General features: G+C 37.8%; 1 protein-coding gene across 1 annotated transcript in view; it reads right to left on the bottom strand.

The window, feature by feature from the left end:
- The window catches only part of FNBP4 (formin binding protein 4), a 35855-nt gene that overhangs the window by 1675 nt on the left and 14388 nt on the right, over positions 1 to 19792 (bottom strand). The window contains exons 9-16 of the mRNA XM_006772314.2: positions 16927 to 17051; positions 14997 to 15101; positions 13990 to 14123; positions 12811 to 12998; positions 7908 to 8245; positions 7641 to 7785; positions 6900 to 7252; positions 2146 to 2303 (exon numbers count right to left, since the gene is read on the bottom strand). Of these exons, the coding sequence (XP_006772377.1) occupies positions 2146 to 2303; positions 6900 to 7252; positions 7641 to 7785; positions 7908 to 8245; positions 12811 to 12998; positions 13990 to 14123; positions 14997 to 15101; positions 16927 to 17051 (1546 nt within the window). The remainder of the gene's footprint in view (positions 1 to 2145; positions 2304 to 6899; positions 7253 to 7640; positions 7786 to 7907; positions 8246 to 12810; positions 12999 to 13989; positions 14124 to 14996; positions 15102 to 16926; positions 17052 to 19792) is intronic.

The raw sequence follows: 19792 nt of genomic DNA on the forward strand, positions 1-19792 counted from the left end.
AAAATAAAAAAAAAAACTGAATGGAATCACCTACAAGGATGATGCAAAAGTGAAATAAACTATCACTAACACCATCCCTCAGTTTTATTGTTGCCGAAAATAGTGCATCACTTTTCAAGGAAGTAAAAAATGAAGTTTGGAGACATTTGCAGTCTTTTTTGCTTTTACAAGTATAAGATGAATGCAAAGAGACAGAGAGTGGCACTAGATTCAATTTCATAACCTAGTATTTTATAACATGAACCTGGACCATCTCATTTTCCTAAAAAGATGTGTAGCAGGAATCTTCCCCGCTTTCCGATGCTGCATGCTACAATTTATTTGATAGGGTTCTCAAGTGGACAAATGGTGAAAGCAAGTGTGCAGTGATTGGAGAGCAGTAGATATTTTAGAAACAAATTCACTGGAATGACCATTCAATTGACATATATGTATCAAAAAATGAAAAAATGTTTTCCATTATGAAGCAATGAATGACTATCTTCTCTCAAATTTTTTCTAGTGAGTACATAAAGTATGATACTACTTATTTTGTATAATTTTTTTTAACATTACAATTTTGTTATTTCCAAATGTTTTCATATGTACTGTGTTTATGGATGCTGCAAGAGCAAGAACCATAAATAATAAGCTAGACCTATCAGAGACAAATTTGAAATTGGCATCAATCACTATTTATGAGAGAAGTATGGTCCAGATTACACATGACAATTGAACAACATTAGAAGGATGCTGCTCATTTCAGTATGCGTACCTTTCAAAACTAGGAAAATAAAGAATACAAATTTGGGTTAACTATGTGTAAATTCTTATTAAAATTTCTTTTTTAAAAAATATTTTGTATTAATTTCAGAGAGGGAGAGGGAGAGAGAAACATCAATGATGAGAGATAATCATTGATCAGCTGCTTCCTGCATGTCCGCTACTGGGGATTGAGCCCGCAACCTGGGCATGTGCCCTTGACTGGAATCAAACCCAGGCTGATGCTCTATCCACTGAGCCAAACTGGCTAGGGACTTATTAAAATTTCTAATGAAGTGTTCTCCCTTTCTCTTTATTTTTACTTTGGTAAATTATCCTATGTAATAGAAACCTAATGTGCTAAGAATCTGATCGTCCATTTAACCAGTCAAAGTCTAATCCAGGGGTGGGCAAACTTTTTGACTCGAGGGCCACAATGGGTTCTTAAACTGGACCGGAGGGCTGGAACAAAAGCATGGATGGAGTGTTTGTGTGAACTAATATAAATTCAAAGTAAACATCATTACATAAAAGGGTACGGTCTTTTTTTTTTGTTTTATTCATTTTAAACGGCCGGATCCGTAGTTCGCCCATGGCTGGTCTAATCTTATCTATCTATCTATCTATCTATCTATCTATCTATCTATCTATCTATCTATCAATCATCTAAAAACCAGTGTCCGTGATGACTAGGACCATCAAACGACTGGTCACCATGGGGTGCATTAAGCACCTCTCGGTTCCTCTCTGGCAGCCCACAGGCTCCTATCGCAGCAAGGCAGGCAGCAGATGGGCGGGACTGCAAGCAGCGGTGGGCTACTGTGTTCGATTTTGTGTGCTGGGCCTCAAGTCTATAATAATAAAGTGTAATATGCTAATTAGACTGGACATCCTTCCGGACAAAGCTGGGGCTGTGAGGGAAGCCGGTGCCGGCAGCCGGGGGAGGAAGGCCTACTCTTGCACAAATTTCATGCATTGGCCTCTAGTATAATGATATGCTAAGGCTACTCAACCACTCGCTATGATGTGCACTGATCACCAGGGGGCAGATGCTCTGACCGAGAGGTTAGCTTGCTGCTGGGGTCCAGCCGATTGGGGACTGGAGATGGGCCGGACACACCCTGGAGCCCTCCCGCATCCCTCCCTGACCCTGATTGTGCACTGGGCCCCTAGTCTGTAAAATTTAAAAAAAAAAAAAAAATATGGGTTTACTGGATCCATAAGTAAATGGGGAAGTATGCTGTTTTAAAAACCATTCCTTTGCATAAGATGAGCAATTGATGGGAGAAAGTATTACAATTCTGATAGTTCTGATGTTGAAAAAGGCCAAAACATAATTTTTATAGATAAATGTTTCTATGACTTAATCACAACCCACCCCACCTTTGGTCTCTTTTCTTTTACCTGACCAGCTGCTGCTGTTTCCACTCTTCAATTCGCTTCTGTGCAGTTGATTCCCGGTCCTCTTCACTGGAACTAGAGTTCTCCTCTTCATCTAACTCACGCTGTATGCTCTGCCACTTCTTTACCAGAGATGGCATTTTTGTTTTACTCTTCTTTGCCTATAACAAAGGTTAAAGGTCAGAAGAAATTTAATACATAAGGAAATAAGTCCTTCATATGACATTAGGATCTTTTCTTAGTGCTAAGGAATAAGTAAACTTTAAAACCAAAAGAACAGAAACACAAAATAAGTACCATTCTACAGTTTCTGCCACCAAAGATTTCTACCGACTATAAACTTAATGCTTGGTTAAGAAGAAAAACTGTAAATGTAGCTATTTTATGAAATCAGGTCAGAAAAATTTCCTTTATTAGCCTTATTCTATGGAATTCAGAACTGTAGCCCTTATCTCACCTCAGAATTATGGTGCTCCCCTTTACAAATTTTAAACAGATGCAGTGTTAACATCAAGTGAAAGATAGAACTAAGAAACCAATGACCAGCTTTTCTGGAAAGAGCAACAAAGTCAATAGCAACTATTAAATATGAAAAAAGCAAGAATCTATCAAAATATGAATGATGACATTAATTCTAAGAAGGTATTATGATAAATTTTATTTTACTTCTTTTGGCTTATATTTGTTTATAAATTGTCTATGACACATATGCACTTTTGTAGTAAAGAAAAATATTGTGATATTTGCAAAAAGAGAACTATGTATCTGTCATACTGCTTCCATGCTTCCCCCCACTGCATTTTTAATGAAAATAAAAAGATATTTTTATTGATTTCAGAGAGGAAAGAAGGCGATAGAAACACCAATGATGAGAGCGAATCATCTATTGGATGCTTTCTGCACCCACACTACCGGGCATCAAGCTTGCAAACTGGGCATGTGCCCTGACCAGGAACCAAACCATGACCTCCTGGTTCATAGTTTGGGGCTCAACCACTGAGCCATGCCAGCCAGGCCTTTCACTGCATTTTAAAACACTTAACATTTATTTGCTTATCTGTCTTCCCAATTCTATTCCTGTATTTCCCCCAATCAGCCAGTAGAGAAACTCTACAAAAGCAGGAATTATATTTGTTTTACTACCAAATCCCAAGCTCCTAGGGAGAATGCCTGATAAATAGTATGCATTCAAAATATACTGGTTGACATGTGTAATTAGTTATGTGAAATTAGAGAGCCATTGTATTAGAAATTGTTTTTAAAGAGGAGCAATGATTCTCCCTCATCATTGATGTTTCTATTTCTCTCTCTCCCTTCCTCTCTAAAATCAATAAATATATTTTAGCCCTAGCCAATTTGGCTCAGTAGATAGAGTGCTGGCCCATGGACTGAAGGGTCCTGGGTTTGATTCTGGTGAAGGGCACATGCCTGGGTTGCGGGCTCAATTCCTAGTAGGGGGCGTGCAGGAGGCAGCTGATCAATGATTCTTTCTCATCATTGATGTTTCCTCCCTGAAATCAATAAAAATATATTTAAAATGTATTTTAAAAAAAGAATGTCTTAAACGCACACCATATTCTATGCAAACAGTGATCAAGACAAAATAGGCTATAAGTAAAAGTTATAAAAGATAAACAAGGATATTATTTGATAATAAAAGGGTAAATCCAAATAAATTAAAATAATACCACTTACAATAGCATTGAAAAGTGTAGGGAGCAGCTAAAGGGTTAAGCCTGGGACTGACCTGTTGGCAAAACCACAAACAAGTCCCAGCTTAGAGGGCATAGCCCTCTTAGCATAATTAGGCTTGACTTTATGAGCTCCCTAGATCTTATCTGGGTAGCTAATGGGCTGTGGGAGGTGCAGTAGCAGTGCTGCCAAAACAAGTGAAACTCACAAGAAAACTGTAAGTATTGGTGACCACTACCTTGTTTACCTCTGCCTATAAAATAAAGGCTCAGCTTGCTGTCTGGGTCTCTCTCTGTGGCCTCAGCCAGGCACAGGAGATCCACCTAGACACAGCTTATTCTCTCTGTCTTACATCCTTCCACATCCCCCCTCAGGCTCACTGAACCTTTCTTTGACTGAGCTGGCCCGGCACACAAAAGAATAAAATACTAAGAAAAATATAGCCTAGTAGGTAAAAGACTTGTACACTAAAAACTACAAAACATTTCTGAAATAAACTGAAGACCTAAATAAATGAAAAGGAATCCTGTGTTCATGGATTAAAAAATTCAATTAAAATTGTTAAAATGGCAATATGACTCAACAGATTAATGCAATCCCTATTAAAATTTCACTGGCATTTTATGCAAAAACTAGTGGCCCGTTGCACGAAGATTCATGCAATAGGCCTTCCTTCCCCTGGCTGCTGGCACCGGTTTTCCTCCGGCACCCAGGACCCAGACCTTTGGTCCGGCCACAGCAGCAAGGCTTGGCTTCTCCACTCCGGCTGCTCCCAGCCCCTCCTTTTTATTTTATTTTTTTCTAGCCCCTTCTTGAGTGGAGCCCAGGGTGGGTGGGAAGCTTGGTTTCCTCCGTTGCTGGGAGCAACCCAAGCCTTCTGCTTCCAGTTCCATGGCCACCGCCATCTTCAGCCCTCTCCGTGCCTGCATATGCAAATTAACCACTATCTTTGTTGGGTTAATTTGCGTAGTTGCTCTGATTGGCTGGTGGGCATAGCGGAGTGACACCAATTTGCATGTTTCTCTTTTATTAGTGAAATTTAAAGCTGACCTTTAAATTCATATAAAAATATAAGGGCAGAGATGGGGGCGGTGGCATTTCCAAAGGTAATAGAGGTTGATGAAGCAAAGACTCAATTGGACTGAGGAAGAGTCCAGAATGGAGTCAAGGGGCCTAAATAGCCAATATTGAAAAAGTACTACTCAATTTCAAAACATATTATAAAGATATTGTAATCAAAACATTGTAGTACTAGCATATAGACCAGTGGTTCTCAACCTTCTGGCCCTTTAAATACAGTTCCTATGTTGTGACCCAACCATAAAATTATTTTCGTTGCTACTTCATAACTGTAATGTTGCTACTGTTATGAATCGTAATGTAAATATCTGATATGCAGGATGGTCTTAGGCGACCTCTGTGAAAGGGTCGTTTGACCGCCAAAGGGGTTGCGACCCACAGGTTGAGAACCGCTGATATAGACCAATGGAATAGAATTGAAAGTTCAGAAATAAACCCATACATTCATGGTGAACTGATGGGTACATACCTCAGTTGCAGCCTCTGGTTGGGGCATGTGCAGGAGGCAATCAATTGATGTGCCTCTCTCACATTGATGTTTCTCTCTGTCTCTCCCCCGCCCTTCCATTCACTCTCAAAATCAATGAGAAAAAATACCCTCAGGTGAGGATTAACACAAACAAAATATAAATAAAAATAAATAAAAGGACACGATCAGAATGAAGACAACCCTCAGAGCAGGATAAAATACTTTCAAATCGCATATCTTAATGGGGACTTTTACCTGTAACATATACAGAACTCTTATAATTCAATAACAAAAGACAATCAAATTAAAACGTGGACAAAGGGCCCTGGCCACATTTGCAGCTTAAAAAACATGGGTCTTGGCTATTGTGGCTCGGTTAGTGTTGACCAGTGCACCAAAAGGTTGCCAGCTAGATTCCCAGTGAGGGCACATACCCACGCTGTGGGTTCGATTTCTAGTTGGGGGTGTGTACAGGAGGCAACCAATCAATGTTTCTTACTCGCTCTCACCTTTTCTCTCTAAAATCAATTTTTTAAAAATTTAAAAAATTTATTAAAAAAAAAGACAAAGTACTTAAGTAGACATTTCTCCAAAGATATACAAATGGTCAACAAGCAAATGAAAACATACACAATATGATTACTCACTATAGAAAGAGAAATCAAAACCACGAGAAGATGCCACTTCTTGGCCACTAAAACTTGTATAACAATTTTTTTAAAAATAAATTTTTATCGATTTCTGAGGGGAAGGGAGAGGGAGAGATTGAAACATCAACGATGAGAGAAAATCACTGATCAGCTGTCTCCTGCATGCCCCCCACCGGGGATTAAGCCCACAACCCAGGCATGTGCCCCTGACCAGAACTGAACCCGGGACTCTTCAGTCTGCAGGCTAGTGCTCTATCCACTGAGCCAAAACAGCTAGGGCTGTAACAACTTTTTAAACACAGAATCATCCTATGACTCAGCAATTTTATTCCTATATACCCAATAGAAATGAAAACAAGTACTCAACATACATGTACTCATATGCACATTTATATCAGTACTATTCATAATAGCTAAAAGGGGATAAAACAATGTCCATCAATGAATGCATAGACAAACAATTTGTGATATATACAAATAAGAACCTTTATTCAGCTATAAAAAGGATGAAGTACTAATACTAATACATGCTACAACATGGATAGACCTCGAAAACATTGTGCTAAGTAAAGGAAGCCAGGCATTGAAGGTCACATATTCATGATTTCAGATTAGGTAAATCCACAGAGACAGAAAGCAGATTGGAGGTTCCCAGAGACTTGGGTAAAGAGGTGATGGGGAATGGCTACTTAATGGGTACAAGGTTTTATGCTGAGTTGATGAAAATGTTTTGTAACTAGAGAGAGGTGGTGGTTGCACATTGTAAATGCTATAGAATTATATACTTTAAAATGGTTAAATTTATATAAATACCATCTTAATAAGACATTTTTTCAAATAAAAACTAGAAAGGAGATTTACTATACCTTATCTTTCTTTCCTTTTTTTGTCTTTTCAGGTGGTGGCACTTTGGGAGCTGGTGGTGGTGTTGATGGAGGAGGAGGTGGAGGAGGTGGAGGTGGCAGTGGTTCTACAACAGCAGTTGTAGGCACAGCTCCTCGAGCTGGGACTGGCTGCAATGTGGGAGCAGTCACTGCCATTTGGACAGAACATTCAGCATAACTCATAATTGCAGAAGCTGATGCCAGTCCTAGGTAATTTGACTGTAAGCTTATTCCTCTGGCCTGATGACCTATACCTGTTGCTGGATGGCTAACTGATGATACTGCCTGGTGTCCAATCCCTGTAGACTGTTGTCCAGTCCCTGTTGACTGGTGACCTAACACGGAAAACATAAAATGAAACTTTATGTTCAAAGGGCAAAAACAAGAAAAAGAAGGAAAAGGGAACCGAGGAATTTGTAGATCAACGTATCTTTTCCTAAACAAATAAACAAGCCACATTTTCTGGTAGCAAAATGTTAATTTCTTAATACTTTTTAGCATTAAGGTACCTGAACATAAAAATCATTGATGTTATGTAAATGCACAGAAAACAACCTGGAAGGAAACATAACCAAACTGTTAATAGTAACTGAAGTGTTTATCAAGTGAAAAGAAACACATACAGTCCTTGCAGTGAAAACCCATTAAAATTTCTTTACGACATATAATTCTGGAAACAAAGATATAAAACATCGAAGAAAACATTTTAACCATAATGCTTACCTGTAGCTATAGCTGATTGGCTGTACAGGACTGGAGAACTACCAATGGTAGCTGATCTCTGAACTACTGCAGTACTAATTTCTGTAGCTTTTCTCTTTACAGCTTTAGTGGAAGGAGAACTAGAGGTGGTAGAATCAACTGAACTCTGAAATGCAAAAGATCCTAATCAGTGCTGCAAAAGGCCCTAAACATCTTCTAAAATAGAACATGGTGTCAATTATGCCCGAGTCCCCGGAAACTCTTTAGGATGTCAAATGGCATTCTCACCTGGCTAGTTACAATTGTAGTTTGTGTAGGTTTCAATGGAGTATCCTCCTCTGTTCCTGGGGCAGGAGGCTCCTCATTTCCCTCATCCTCCATCTCTACCTCCTGGATCTCACTATCTTCTACAGGAGGAGGAGGGGGTGGAGGAGGAGGAGGAGGAGGGGGTGGAGGAGGAGGAGGAGGAGGGGAGTCCGGGGGTGGAGGTGGGGGTGGTGGCATTTCCAAAGGTAATGGAGGTTGAAGCACAGGCACATTTGACTGAAGGAGGGTCCAGAATGGAGTAAGTGGCATGAGTGATGAAGAAGACACTTGACCAGAAAAGGACTCTTTACAAAGAGAACCTAAAAAACCAAACAGGAGTCAGGGAAAAGGCAAGACAAAAACTCCGTATTTACAGAAATGCGCAATTGAGTGGTGAGACAAAATCTGACCCACAAATCTATTCTACACTGATGCCACTGAAATATTAAATAACTCAGTTCAAAATGATTCTCATGGAAAGATAAATTTATAACCCTCACAGCACTCACCCTAGCTATGAAATACCAATTTTGTTCTTTGGGTCCAGATTTATGAACAAGTAAGTGAAGCACATCACATCAATCCAATGAGAAATTCAGTCATCTGAACCTACACTAGATTTCAAAATACACAACCTGGCTTTAGCTGGGTAGCTCAGTTGGTTAGAGCATTGTCTGATACACCAAGGTTTCAGGTTTGACCCTCGGTGAGGGCACATACAAGAAAGAAGCAATGAATGCATGAATAAGTGGAACAACAAAAACCAATGTTTCTCTCCCCCTTCCTCTTTCTAAAATGAAAAAAAAAACCCCTACCAAACCACAACTAGAAGACAACACTCTACGTTCTTTTTAGAGTGAGGAGCGGGGAGTGATGCGCATTTGCGGTACTGATTCCATGTATTTTTAGTGGGCTAAACAAGTATTTGAGGATAACCCAGAACTCCCACACAAATCCTATCCATTTTAATTAATTTGGGTTACTAAAGTTAAAAAAATCCATTTGCAAGGTGCTATTGTCAAACCTATCATTCCTTCACATTTCTGAAGGAACTGTGAATTATACTCATTTGTTAAATCACAGCAACACAAACCAGGAGGGTAATTTTATTTGTGACGAGAAAAGGGAAATTTAGGGGAATAAATCCTCAAGGTAAATGATAACTCAGAGGTGTTTGAAGATGCAGAGGATTTGAAATTGCTGTTGAATTCTGAGTTAAATTACAAGCTGAAAAGCTGTAGGATCAGCTTTCCTCTGGTTTTGCAAAATCCAGTTAACTACCGTCCTTTCTCTGCTGGGAAAAGCTTTAAGGATTAGAGAAAATAGGAGGATATACTTACTTGTAGCCTTCCCCATCCCTCTTTATCGTCAATAGGGAAGTTTCACAATATATGAAACTATTAGATATATATCCCAGGAATGTTGAAGGGGATTTTCTCCCTAAAAATCATAGAATTTAGGAGTAGAAGAGACATGAGAAATCATCTAGTTCAACCTTCTCTTTTAGAGGTAATGAAACCCAGGAAGGAAATAAATTGCCCAAGATCATACAGCTCTTAGTGGCCAGTTATGACTCCTAGTCTAGTGCTATTTTTACCAAGATTTCCTGGTGAAATAGCAAAAGTCCAAGAGCTTTAGAAATCTCAAATCTCACTTCTCCTGGAGTAGAGATCCAGATGCAGGTACCTGTTAAATTTCATGGTCAAAAGCAGTGGATTAGGTAAGGGCTCTATTATAAAAGGCTCTGGGACAAGGATAAACATTTTACTGTAGCTTGCTGAAAATACACCACACAAGGGCATTCAACAAAGTGACCATGAACCATTTGGCTTTTATATTAGCTTTACTTTTCATGGATCAGAAAAATGACACATTATGTAAGACTAAGAATCTGATTCATATGGTTACTGTAATTATTTTGAGCTGTTTACTACTAAAGAGCACAGAAAAAATTCATCAGAAAACAGAAATGCAGTTTTCTAGTTAAAGACTTCAAATATGTCATTTAAGACTTTAAAATATGTCATTAAACTTGTATTTGATTATATCAAATATGAATTTAAACACTAACTTTTAGACAAATAAAGTCTTGGTAGGACTATATTCTAATAATATATCAGAATTACATCAGAACTAAGGTAATAAACATTACTAAACTTCCTTCTAATAAACCAACCACAACATATGGTTGGTAAAATGTCAGATTTTATATAATGGCAGATATTGCATCTAGAAGCATAATGCAGTGCCAATACGGTAATGATGGTGATATGCTGCTGTGCAAAGGAACTCAAGAAAACATGGGTTCAAAATTAATAATGTGATTCACAACTCCCAAAGTTAATCAGAATTAAACTTTGTAAATATAAGGCAAACTAATCTTGATAAACTTTGCAGTAAACAAAAGCATTTTAGAGTTAATATTTGAATCTCAAACTACATTTACTTAAGACAAAAGCTGTGCCTTAACATTCATTGATTATTTTCTTTAGCTTAAATACAAAGAACGTCAAGAAATCTAGTTTGAATATTCATGGATGTCATAATGCTTTTCTTCATTTCTAAATGTAAACCAGTTGTTATATATTTTGAAGTCTGAAGTCCAAGGAGAGATTAAAATGGTATACACAGCTTTTATTATATGCTAACAGATTAAAAAACTGTAAGCTTAAAGACAGTATAGTGCGGGGAAACAAATTTTAAATTCTTTAAGAACATACCTTTTCTATGCATCTTTATTTTTATTTATGGATAGGCTTCCTTTGTTTTTGTGTATTTCCCTGAGAAAATTTTGCTTAGTATTTTGAGCCAAGAGGCCAGTTTAGCAATGTAAAGCAAGAAGTTATTATATAAATAACAGGTCCCACAGAGACTTTTTTTTGAAAAAGCAGATATATTTAAACTAAGTGACACAGTCCAGTAAGACAGACATATTGGGTATCTTGAAATATTGCTTATCTTTAGAGACATGTTAAATTCAAACACTGATTATAATAAATAGAACTCTGGAACTTCCTTGCTCCACAGCGTAGTAATTTTTCTTCTTTAAAAGATGGTTTAGCCACTGCTAAACTGACTAAGAGCACATATTAGAAACTTTCTTCATAGGCTTAAAATAGTGATCAGTATTGCTTTTAAATCCTTAAGGCCTACATACAAATTTGGATTCTCTTTACATCAAGTTTACCATATGGTTTTAGTGATTCTCTCAATAAAGATGCTGAAGAATGTAAGATGGTCTATCTCTGGCTTTTCCCTAAAGGTCTTCCAACTAGTTGTGTCACAAAAAAACCCCCAGACAAAATAACTTATTACTTAACTCTAAGGTGGTCATTTTAGACTATCCAGCTTTGGAACATACAAAAAAGGGACATCAGACAGTGGTCAGGAGTGGAATTACCTTCCCAGAACCATCACTACGCCTCTTACGTTTACTAACTACAAAAAAAGCTAACAATAAAACCAACTTATTAGACTCTGTCTGTCTGCCTATCTATCTAAACTATCACTGCTACCAAAAGAATGGGAAATTAAAAGTAAAATATCCCATAACCTGAAAAAATGTATTTCTATGAAAAATGAGGTAGAATAAAACCACTCTTTTGCTGTTATAAAATTATCACTGCAGTGATATGTGGCTTTTTATTTAGAGCAATCTGATAACAATTCCTAGACTATTTAAGAAATTAAAATCACGACTAGTTTCATTTGCTACATCATCAGAATTTTTCTACTGAGATTAGGCAGTACAAAACATCTTTTTGATAAGCAGAGGATAAAAGAATTGATTTTTACTCCCTTATTTCCCAACAAATTCCGCCTCTTTTTATCTTCAAAGGTTTATTACTTTGGAATCCACTCTTGGTCTCTTGCCTTCATATGCCATCATTTTAACAAATAGCTACCAGTTTTTTAGATCAAACGGTTAGTCAGTCTTAATCAATACTTCATTATTCACTTATTTTTGTTATTTCAAGATGGACTTTAAGGGAAAAAATATGTATCATCTTCCGTAACGTGGAAATCAAGCCACGACTCTTAGAAGAGCTATCAGATTCTCAGAGTAACTGAGGAACTATGGAAACCTCACTCCCCCTTTTAATGTTCAGCCGGTCCTCGAATTTTATCATTTTGTTATAACGTCAATGAGATGACATAGGAAGTTAACTCGTTTAATTAATTAGCCTATGGTAAAAGTTATTTCATTATACATTGTTTTGCTTAAAGTAACAGAACCTACCAAAGAGTTAAGTGAGGACTTCTGTATTTAACTGAAGTGAAGAGCTCTGACAGTACTTTAAATGTGTTAAGCCATTCTGATTACTTTATAGAAGAATGTTGACTATTTGCAATGATAAATTATTTTGTTTCTCTGAACAAGTATGGTCCTAATTTCACAGCATTTCTTCAGATCATTATGATTTGTGGCAACCACACTTCTTATAGGACTTTTTATAAGTGGAGCTGAAAAATTAGGTTATGCTAGTTCTACAGAAAGGTGGAACAAATCTCACATTACTCCACATAGATATTAACAATTCAACAATCTAGTCCCTTAGCAATAATTAGCATTCCGTTATTGGAAATCCACAGCTTGTCTGTGACATGAGAGTGGTTATGGGACAGCATTTTAAAATCAAAATACACTGGCTCATCATTTCACTTTTTTATCAATGGTATGCTGATTTCCAATCAGTCACTGTCTGTTTTCTTCAGTCTAACTTCTGCAATTTTTTTAGGTCAAGCCACTAGTTTTTTATTAAAAATCTGTTACGTTTTAAATAATTTCCTTTTTTTTTTAAAAAAATTATTTCCTTTTTTAATGATCTCAATACAAGTTTTTTTTCTAAATTCTCTCCAATTAGTACAGGGCAAATTGTCCCACCTGTGGAATTCTCAGAGGGTTCTGCAGAATTTGAATCAGTGCCAGTTTTGTCTTTCAAGGTCTGTTTAGGAAGAGTCTCGTCTTTACTTTCTTGTGCTTGGCTTTCTTCCTCCTCCTCCTCACCATCTGGGAACTCCCACTGAGACTCGCCCGAATGTTCGTTTACATAGAAATATCGTCTATGATCCCTAAATTACAAGAAAGAAAAACGCATGTCTTAAGACCCATTCTCCAACAAAGACACTTCCATTTGGTCCTGTCCCAGGACAGCAGTCTGCTCTCACAGGGACGAACCTCTTCTTAATGGACTGCTATTCACAAAGGCAACAAAGAGCTTTGACATTTGAGGATGGAGAACCAAGGAAATTCAAAGCTATTTGCACTGCCAGCAGCTCTGTGAATACAGCCCTGAGCCCTCTCAACTCCAACAGATGACTTAGAAAACACCTCTCATATTCAGATCTTTTTTTTTTTTTTTGGCCAATGCTTTTCAGGATTTCAAGTGTCATTAACAGAGGGACTCAATTTCCTAGAACACTAATTTCCCTTCCAAAGAAGAGAACAACGAAGTTTGCGAAAGGTGACTCTTCCCCTCTTGGACCGTGGAATTCACATTTCATATTCTTGATACCAAACACAGTGAAAGCTAAAGAGAGGGAGAGTATCTGGGAGCTGAAAAATAAAAGAGCAAAGATTTCAAATAACGAAAAAAAAATCAAGAAAAGCCAAATATAAAAAGAAATGTTTTCATCTGACCTGCTGGCAGAAGATAGTAATCTTGTTCTTCATTCACATCTTCAGCCACGAAGCTTTCCTTAACTTCACCGAGGTTAATCAGGAGTAGTTGCTTCCAGAGGTCCTGTAAAGCGCACAGAGCTCTCGCATGCGCTTAACCCCCAAGCCCGCCCTACTCCGTGCAACACTCTGGAGAGTGAACCAGCTTGTCCAATCTTGGAAAAAAATCCGTTACATGGAACACTGTAAACATTGATTTGTGTTTCTCCAACATGTGGCTGGCGCAAACTCTGTAATCGCTTGTGGTGCTTTGCCTGCCAAGCACCGCTAACTGCAGCTGCTCTCAGTCTCCAGACAGGCTGTCATGTTGTCAAGGTGGTGGTGATCACAAATCATGTCTGAGATGTCAAAGGTGAAAGGTGAAAAGGGGAGAAGAGTGCGTACCTGTCCCAGTGGCAGGACCAGCCTTTAGGAGTGGCGTTTATTTCATACTGTTTTAGTTGTTCTGCTGCATCCTGAAGTTTTCGTTTAAGGTAGTTTCCATTAAGAGCACCTTCCCGCCAGTCTGCAATCCGAGTCTAAAATCAACGAACAGCAATAAGTGTTAAAGACTTACTATTATTTCAGGAGACAGAGATAAGAAGTTCACGAGTCTTCTAGTCTGTGAGTGTATTATTATACCGTGGCAGGAGTAAACCAAAGAGGAACATCAACAAAAATCCCATCTTAATTACCTAAAAAATCTTGTTTGCCTGCAGTTTCCTGAAAAATGAGATTGGACCCCAGTACATTTTTACACTGCCAACTCTCCTGTCCTGTGAAAATGAGAAGCAGTTTTGGTTTTCCCCTTTAGATTATATTAAGATTGGTTCCCCAATAATTTTGGATAGATAGTTCATTCAGTTTAGCAATGTTATTAACCAAAGTAAAGGTTTAGTTCATAGGGAAACCAGTCAGCTTCCTATAGGAGTTCATTACCTAATCCTACCCTACATTTTGTATAGTATGCTGGTTACAAATATGACTGATAACTTTTCTTTTTAAATGGATTTCTAATGCTTTAACAATTATAAAATAATTTCAACATTATATCACCTTATTGGATCATTATGAAGAATTTTAACTTACTAGAAATAAATTGTATTAAAATATATGCCCTTTCAGTTGTACACCTGAAATGTTATTAACCAATGTTACCCCAATACATTCAATAAAACATTTATGACTACTGAAGGTAGTAGAGTATAAGCATCATCATTTTATACAAACTCTCAGTATTCATCTTAATAATTGTATTTTGCTTTAGCTAATACAGTTTTATTTCCTGGGTTAGCAGTTAAAATATGCATCAAGGTTAAACATTCAAATTCAGGAATAAAACATAAACAAGACAGATTCTTCACTTGTAGCATTTCATTTAAACACTGACTATACCAAAAATGGCTAATTACCTCAGTCTGTAAGAGCAGCACATGAAAGTTGGAGATGGACTGTCTATTAATGCCTAAAAATTCAAATTTACTCATCAGGGTATTTGCTAGTTCTCCAATCTGAAACTGTAATGCAGGAAAGAAAAAAAATTAAATGGAATCAGCAATATTTTCTGTATTAAATAAAATCTGGTATTATTATACACACTAAAAATATGGGTCTCAAGTAGCTGCATCCAAATAGTTATGCAGAAGATAAGTTTATAATTTATAGCAACGTAACTCCAATAAAATGAAGAATAATGACAGAAGGTTGAGAGAAATTAAATGCGTACCTACTGTAACACAACATGGAATTCAACAGTTGAAAACAGATCTGAAATGATGCAACTCTTGGTATTGTTCAAACTATCATTTATCCATTATTGTGTATACTGGCCACAAACTGAAAAATATTAATTCTCCCAGTCCTTTACTAGCTGTACACTACCTAGTAAATAAACTCTTTAAGTCAAAAGGATATGCTAACTGGTTTTCCCACAAACCAATTCTAAATAGCCACATACTTAATATAGGCCAATTCTCCTATTAGAAATGACATCAACCAAAGGACTTATATGCATGCATATAGGCCTAACCAGTGGACACAGACAACAGGGGGTGAGGGCATGAGTGAGGAGGGGACAGGGGGTAATGTGGGGATAAGGACACATATATAATAACTTAATAAAGAAATTAAAAAAATCATCCCATGTCATAGAAAAAAAAATGACATTGGAAGAGAATTTGCCTTTGTGTAAGGACATGTAGTTCATGTAGAAATTAAATTTATGACTTTTAATCTCTTTAGTACTTCCAGACTAAAGAATCCTTTACATCCTGGCTGGTGTGGCTCAGGGGTTGAGCCAGGAGGTCAGTTAGATTCCATCAGGGCACATGCCTGGGTTTCAGGCTTAATCCTCAGTAGGAGGCTGCAGGAGGCAGCCAATCAATGATTCCCTCTCATCACTGATGTTTCTCTCTCCCTCTCCATTCCTCCCGAAATCAATAAAAATAATTCGGGTGTTCTTGGCCAAGTTGTTCACAGAACGGATAGCTTGGTTGTTGAACCAAAGTTACAAACTTTTCAAGCTGGTAACTCAGCATGACAAAAAGCGTCTCAGACAACCAACAAAGGAGAGAATGCTTTTATTGCTTGCAAATTAACCATTAGCACAATTTTAAAACATAAAGAGGCCTTCATGAGTGCTAATGCTGTTAAGGGTGTGATCACAGACAATTGAAGAGGTAGAAAAACTGTTGTTGATTTGGATAAAGAAAAGCAGTTAGCCAGTGACAAGCCATTATGGAGGCAGTGATATATGAACAAGTTAAAGATGCTGCATGATGACCTGAAAGAGGTCCCTGGACCAAATGCTAAAAGTCATTCGTTTAAGTTGAGTAGGTAGAGGTATCGATATATATAAGAAAATAAATGTTTATAGATTAAACAGTACATCAGATATGTACTATATATAAGAAAGGTTAAAACAGAATCATTTGGGGGTTTGGAATGGATTAACTCAATGACCCCACTGAGCCATGCCAGTCAGGCTCAACTGGTATTATCTCTAATGGGAAAAAATGATTTGGCTTTCCAACCAATTGCTTGTCGAGATGCCTTCCAGAATGGATTAAGCTCAAGAACTGAGGTTCCACTGTATTTCATAAGCTATTGCTTTCTAAAGGTGGCTTCTTGTAAGAAATTAATTAAGAATTTATTAGATAATTTATCTACATAAAGTCAGTCTTATAATTCCTTATTTCAGTCTTAAATATGACCTTTTCACCTAAGTAAATAATTTAGATTTGGAGATAAAGATTACTTTTACTACTTGCTAATAAAAGTAATTTAATGGTTAGCTAATTTAAAAATATTTGTCAAATTACATTAAGGAATATGTATACATACTTTTAAATCCTGTTCTTCTTCTACTTTAGGTGCTGTTTGTACTTTATTCTTCTCTGAAGATTCTTCTACTTCCATTTCTTTGTCTGAATTCTCATCTATTTTTTCTGAATTTTCAGCACCAATTGCTGCAAAAAAAAAGCCACAACAAAAAAAACACATAAAATTAATTCTAAGGGACAATACTGATAGAGCCCCATAAACATTTTCTTACCCCTGTAGAAGAGAGATCTGAAAAAGTTTACAAATTCTCTCTGCTGCTCGTGTTTCTTTCTTGTTAAAGAAGCCCTAATGCCTTGGCCAGTTTGGCTCAGTGCCTGGAGTGTCAGCTTGTGCACTGAAGGGTCATAGGTTTGATTCCTGGTCAAGGACACATACCTGGGTTGTAGGTTCCATCCCCGGCTCCAGTGGGGGCAAGTGAGGGAGGCAACCAATTGATGTGTCTCTTCCACATCGATGTTTCACTCTCCCTCCCTCCCTTACACTCTCTCTAAAAAAAATAATTGGGAAAAATATCCTTGGGTGAGGATTAACAACAAAAAAAGCCCTAATGATTTATCAACTTATTATCTTTTTTCTTTTTTGAAAAAATATATTTCATTGATTTTCCACAGAGAGGAAGGGAGAGGGATAGAGTTAGAAACATCGATGAGAAACACCGATCAGCTGCCTCCTGCACACCTTCTACAGGGGATGTGCCCGCAACCCAGGTACATGCCCTTGACCGGAATCGAACCTGGGTCCCTTCAGTCCGCAGGCCGACGCTCTATCCACTGAGCCAAACCGGTTTCGGCTCAACCTATTATCTTGATAACCAAAAAAAGTTCTCTCTCATAATCACCTTTCTTAAAATGGGCCTATTTGTTTACATCATTACTCTGTAGTTTCTGCTTTCCCTTTCTCCTTTATTAATCTTTTCTAATCTCCTCTTTCAGAATACCACAAATTCACTTACTTACAAAAGCTAGATATCAAACTCAGAATATCTGAGGATTATCAAGTGAGTTCTGAAAAAAGAAAAAAGACTTTCTTTTTATTTTATTTAAAAAAGTTGTGATTTCAGAGAGGAAGGGAGAGGGAGAGAGAGAAACATCAATGAGAGAGAATCTTTAATTGGCTGCCTCCTGCATGCCCCCTACTGGAGATCGAGCCCATAACCAGGAATCGAGCCATGACCGCCTGGTTCATAACTAGTGAGACACACCTGCTGGCCAAAAGGCTTTCAAAATCAGAGCAGCATTTTAAACTACCTAATAACTTCATTTCTGAACTGGCTAAGACCTGTAGACAATCTGTATTGGACCAACCTACTCTTCTGGTTGGCGCTGATTCTGTTAGTGACGGGAATCTCCAAAAGAACACGTTTACCACCAACTTGGAGAACAGGATAAGAGCTCTAGCCCTGGCCAGGTACATCAGTTGGTTAGAGATCATACCAATACACCAAGGTTGGGGGTACAATCCCAGTCAGAGCACATAAAAGGAGCAACCAATGAATGCATAAATAAGTGGGTCAACAAACTAATGTTTCTCTCTCTAAAATCAATTAAAAAGAAAAAAAAAGTTAGCCCTGGCCAGTGTGGTTCAGTTGGTTCGAGTGTCGTCTATACACCAAGATAGCTGGTTTGATTCTTAGGGCACAAAGGTTGCAGGTTAGATCCCAGTTGGGGTGTATATGGGAGGCAACATCAATGTTTTTCTCTCCCTCCCTCCCTCCCTTGATCTCTAAAAATCAATAAAAAAACATATCTTTAGTGGAGAATTAAAAAATAAATAACAAATATGAACTCTTTGTTAGGCTTGCTTCAAAACACCTGCTTAACAACTAATCCCCATATAAAATGTAATTTTTTCAGTCATGAGAACCACTTTAAAAAAAAAAAACACAATCAAATTTGAGCCCGGCTGGCATGGCTCAGTGGTTGAGCGTCAACCTATGAACTAGGTCAAGGTTTGATTCTGATCAGGGCATATGCCCAGGTTGTGGGCTTGATCCCCAGTGTGGGTACACGGGAGGCAGATCAATGACTGATTCTCTCTCATCACTGATGTTTCCTCTCTCTTAAATTAATAAAAACAAACTTGTAAAAACTGTCCATCAACGGGGGAAGAGTTAAATGTAAAAAAGACTTCCAGCTTGGCCGGTGTGGCTCAGTGGTTGAGCACCAACCTCTAAACCAGGAGATCACGGTTCGATTCCCAGTCGGGGCACATGTCTGGTTGCGGGCTTGTGCAGGAGGCAGCTTATCAATGATTCTCTCTCATCACTGATGTTTCTATCTCTCTCTCCCTCTCTGAAATCAATAAAAGTGTATATGTATAAAAAAGAGACATCCATACCACTTTGTGGTTAAAAACAAAGATTTTCAAGCCATGTTTTTAAGTGAAAAAAATTATGTTGCCTAACAATCTACAGGGCTAATCTCATCTCATCCATACAATAATATGTTCATGTATACATAACTTTAAATGTAAAAGGTCTAGAATATATATGTAGGTAAAGGAGAATGGATGACCTTAGGGGTTTAGAACGAGAATAGAGCAAAGATGAAGGGGGTCTTTTAGAATTCTACTTCAGGTTCTTCTATATTGTTGATTGAAAAGAAAAAAAATCAAACAAAGATGTTTTCATTTATCTGTTTTTGTTCATTTGTTGCTTTTTTAGCCATAACCTATAAGGTATCTTCTTCTGCTAGATATACCGTATTTGCCGGCGTATAAGACGGTTTTTGGGCCCTGAAAAATATGCCTCCAAGTGGGGGGTCGTCTTATACGCCAGGTACACTTCAGATAGACTGCCCATAGTGCTTGCCCCGTGCCATAGTGGCCTCCCGATGCCCGCCCACTTCATTCCACATACCGTTCAGGC

The sequence above is a fragment of the Myotis davidii genome, unplaced genomic scaffold (assembly GCF_000327345.1).
Source record: "Myotis davidii unplaced genomic scaffold, ASM32734v1 scaffold265, whole genome shotgun sequence".
NCBI lineage: Eukaryota > Metazoa > Chordata > Mammalia > Chiroptera > Vespertilionidae > Myotis > Myotis davidii.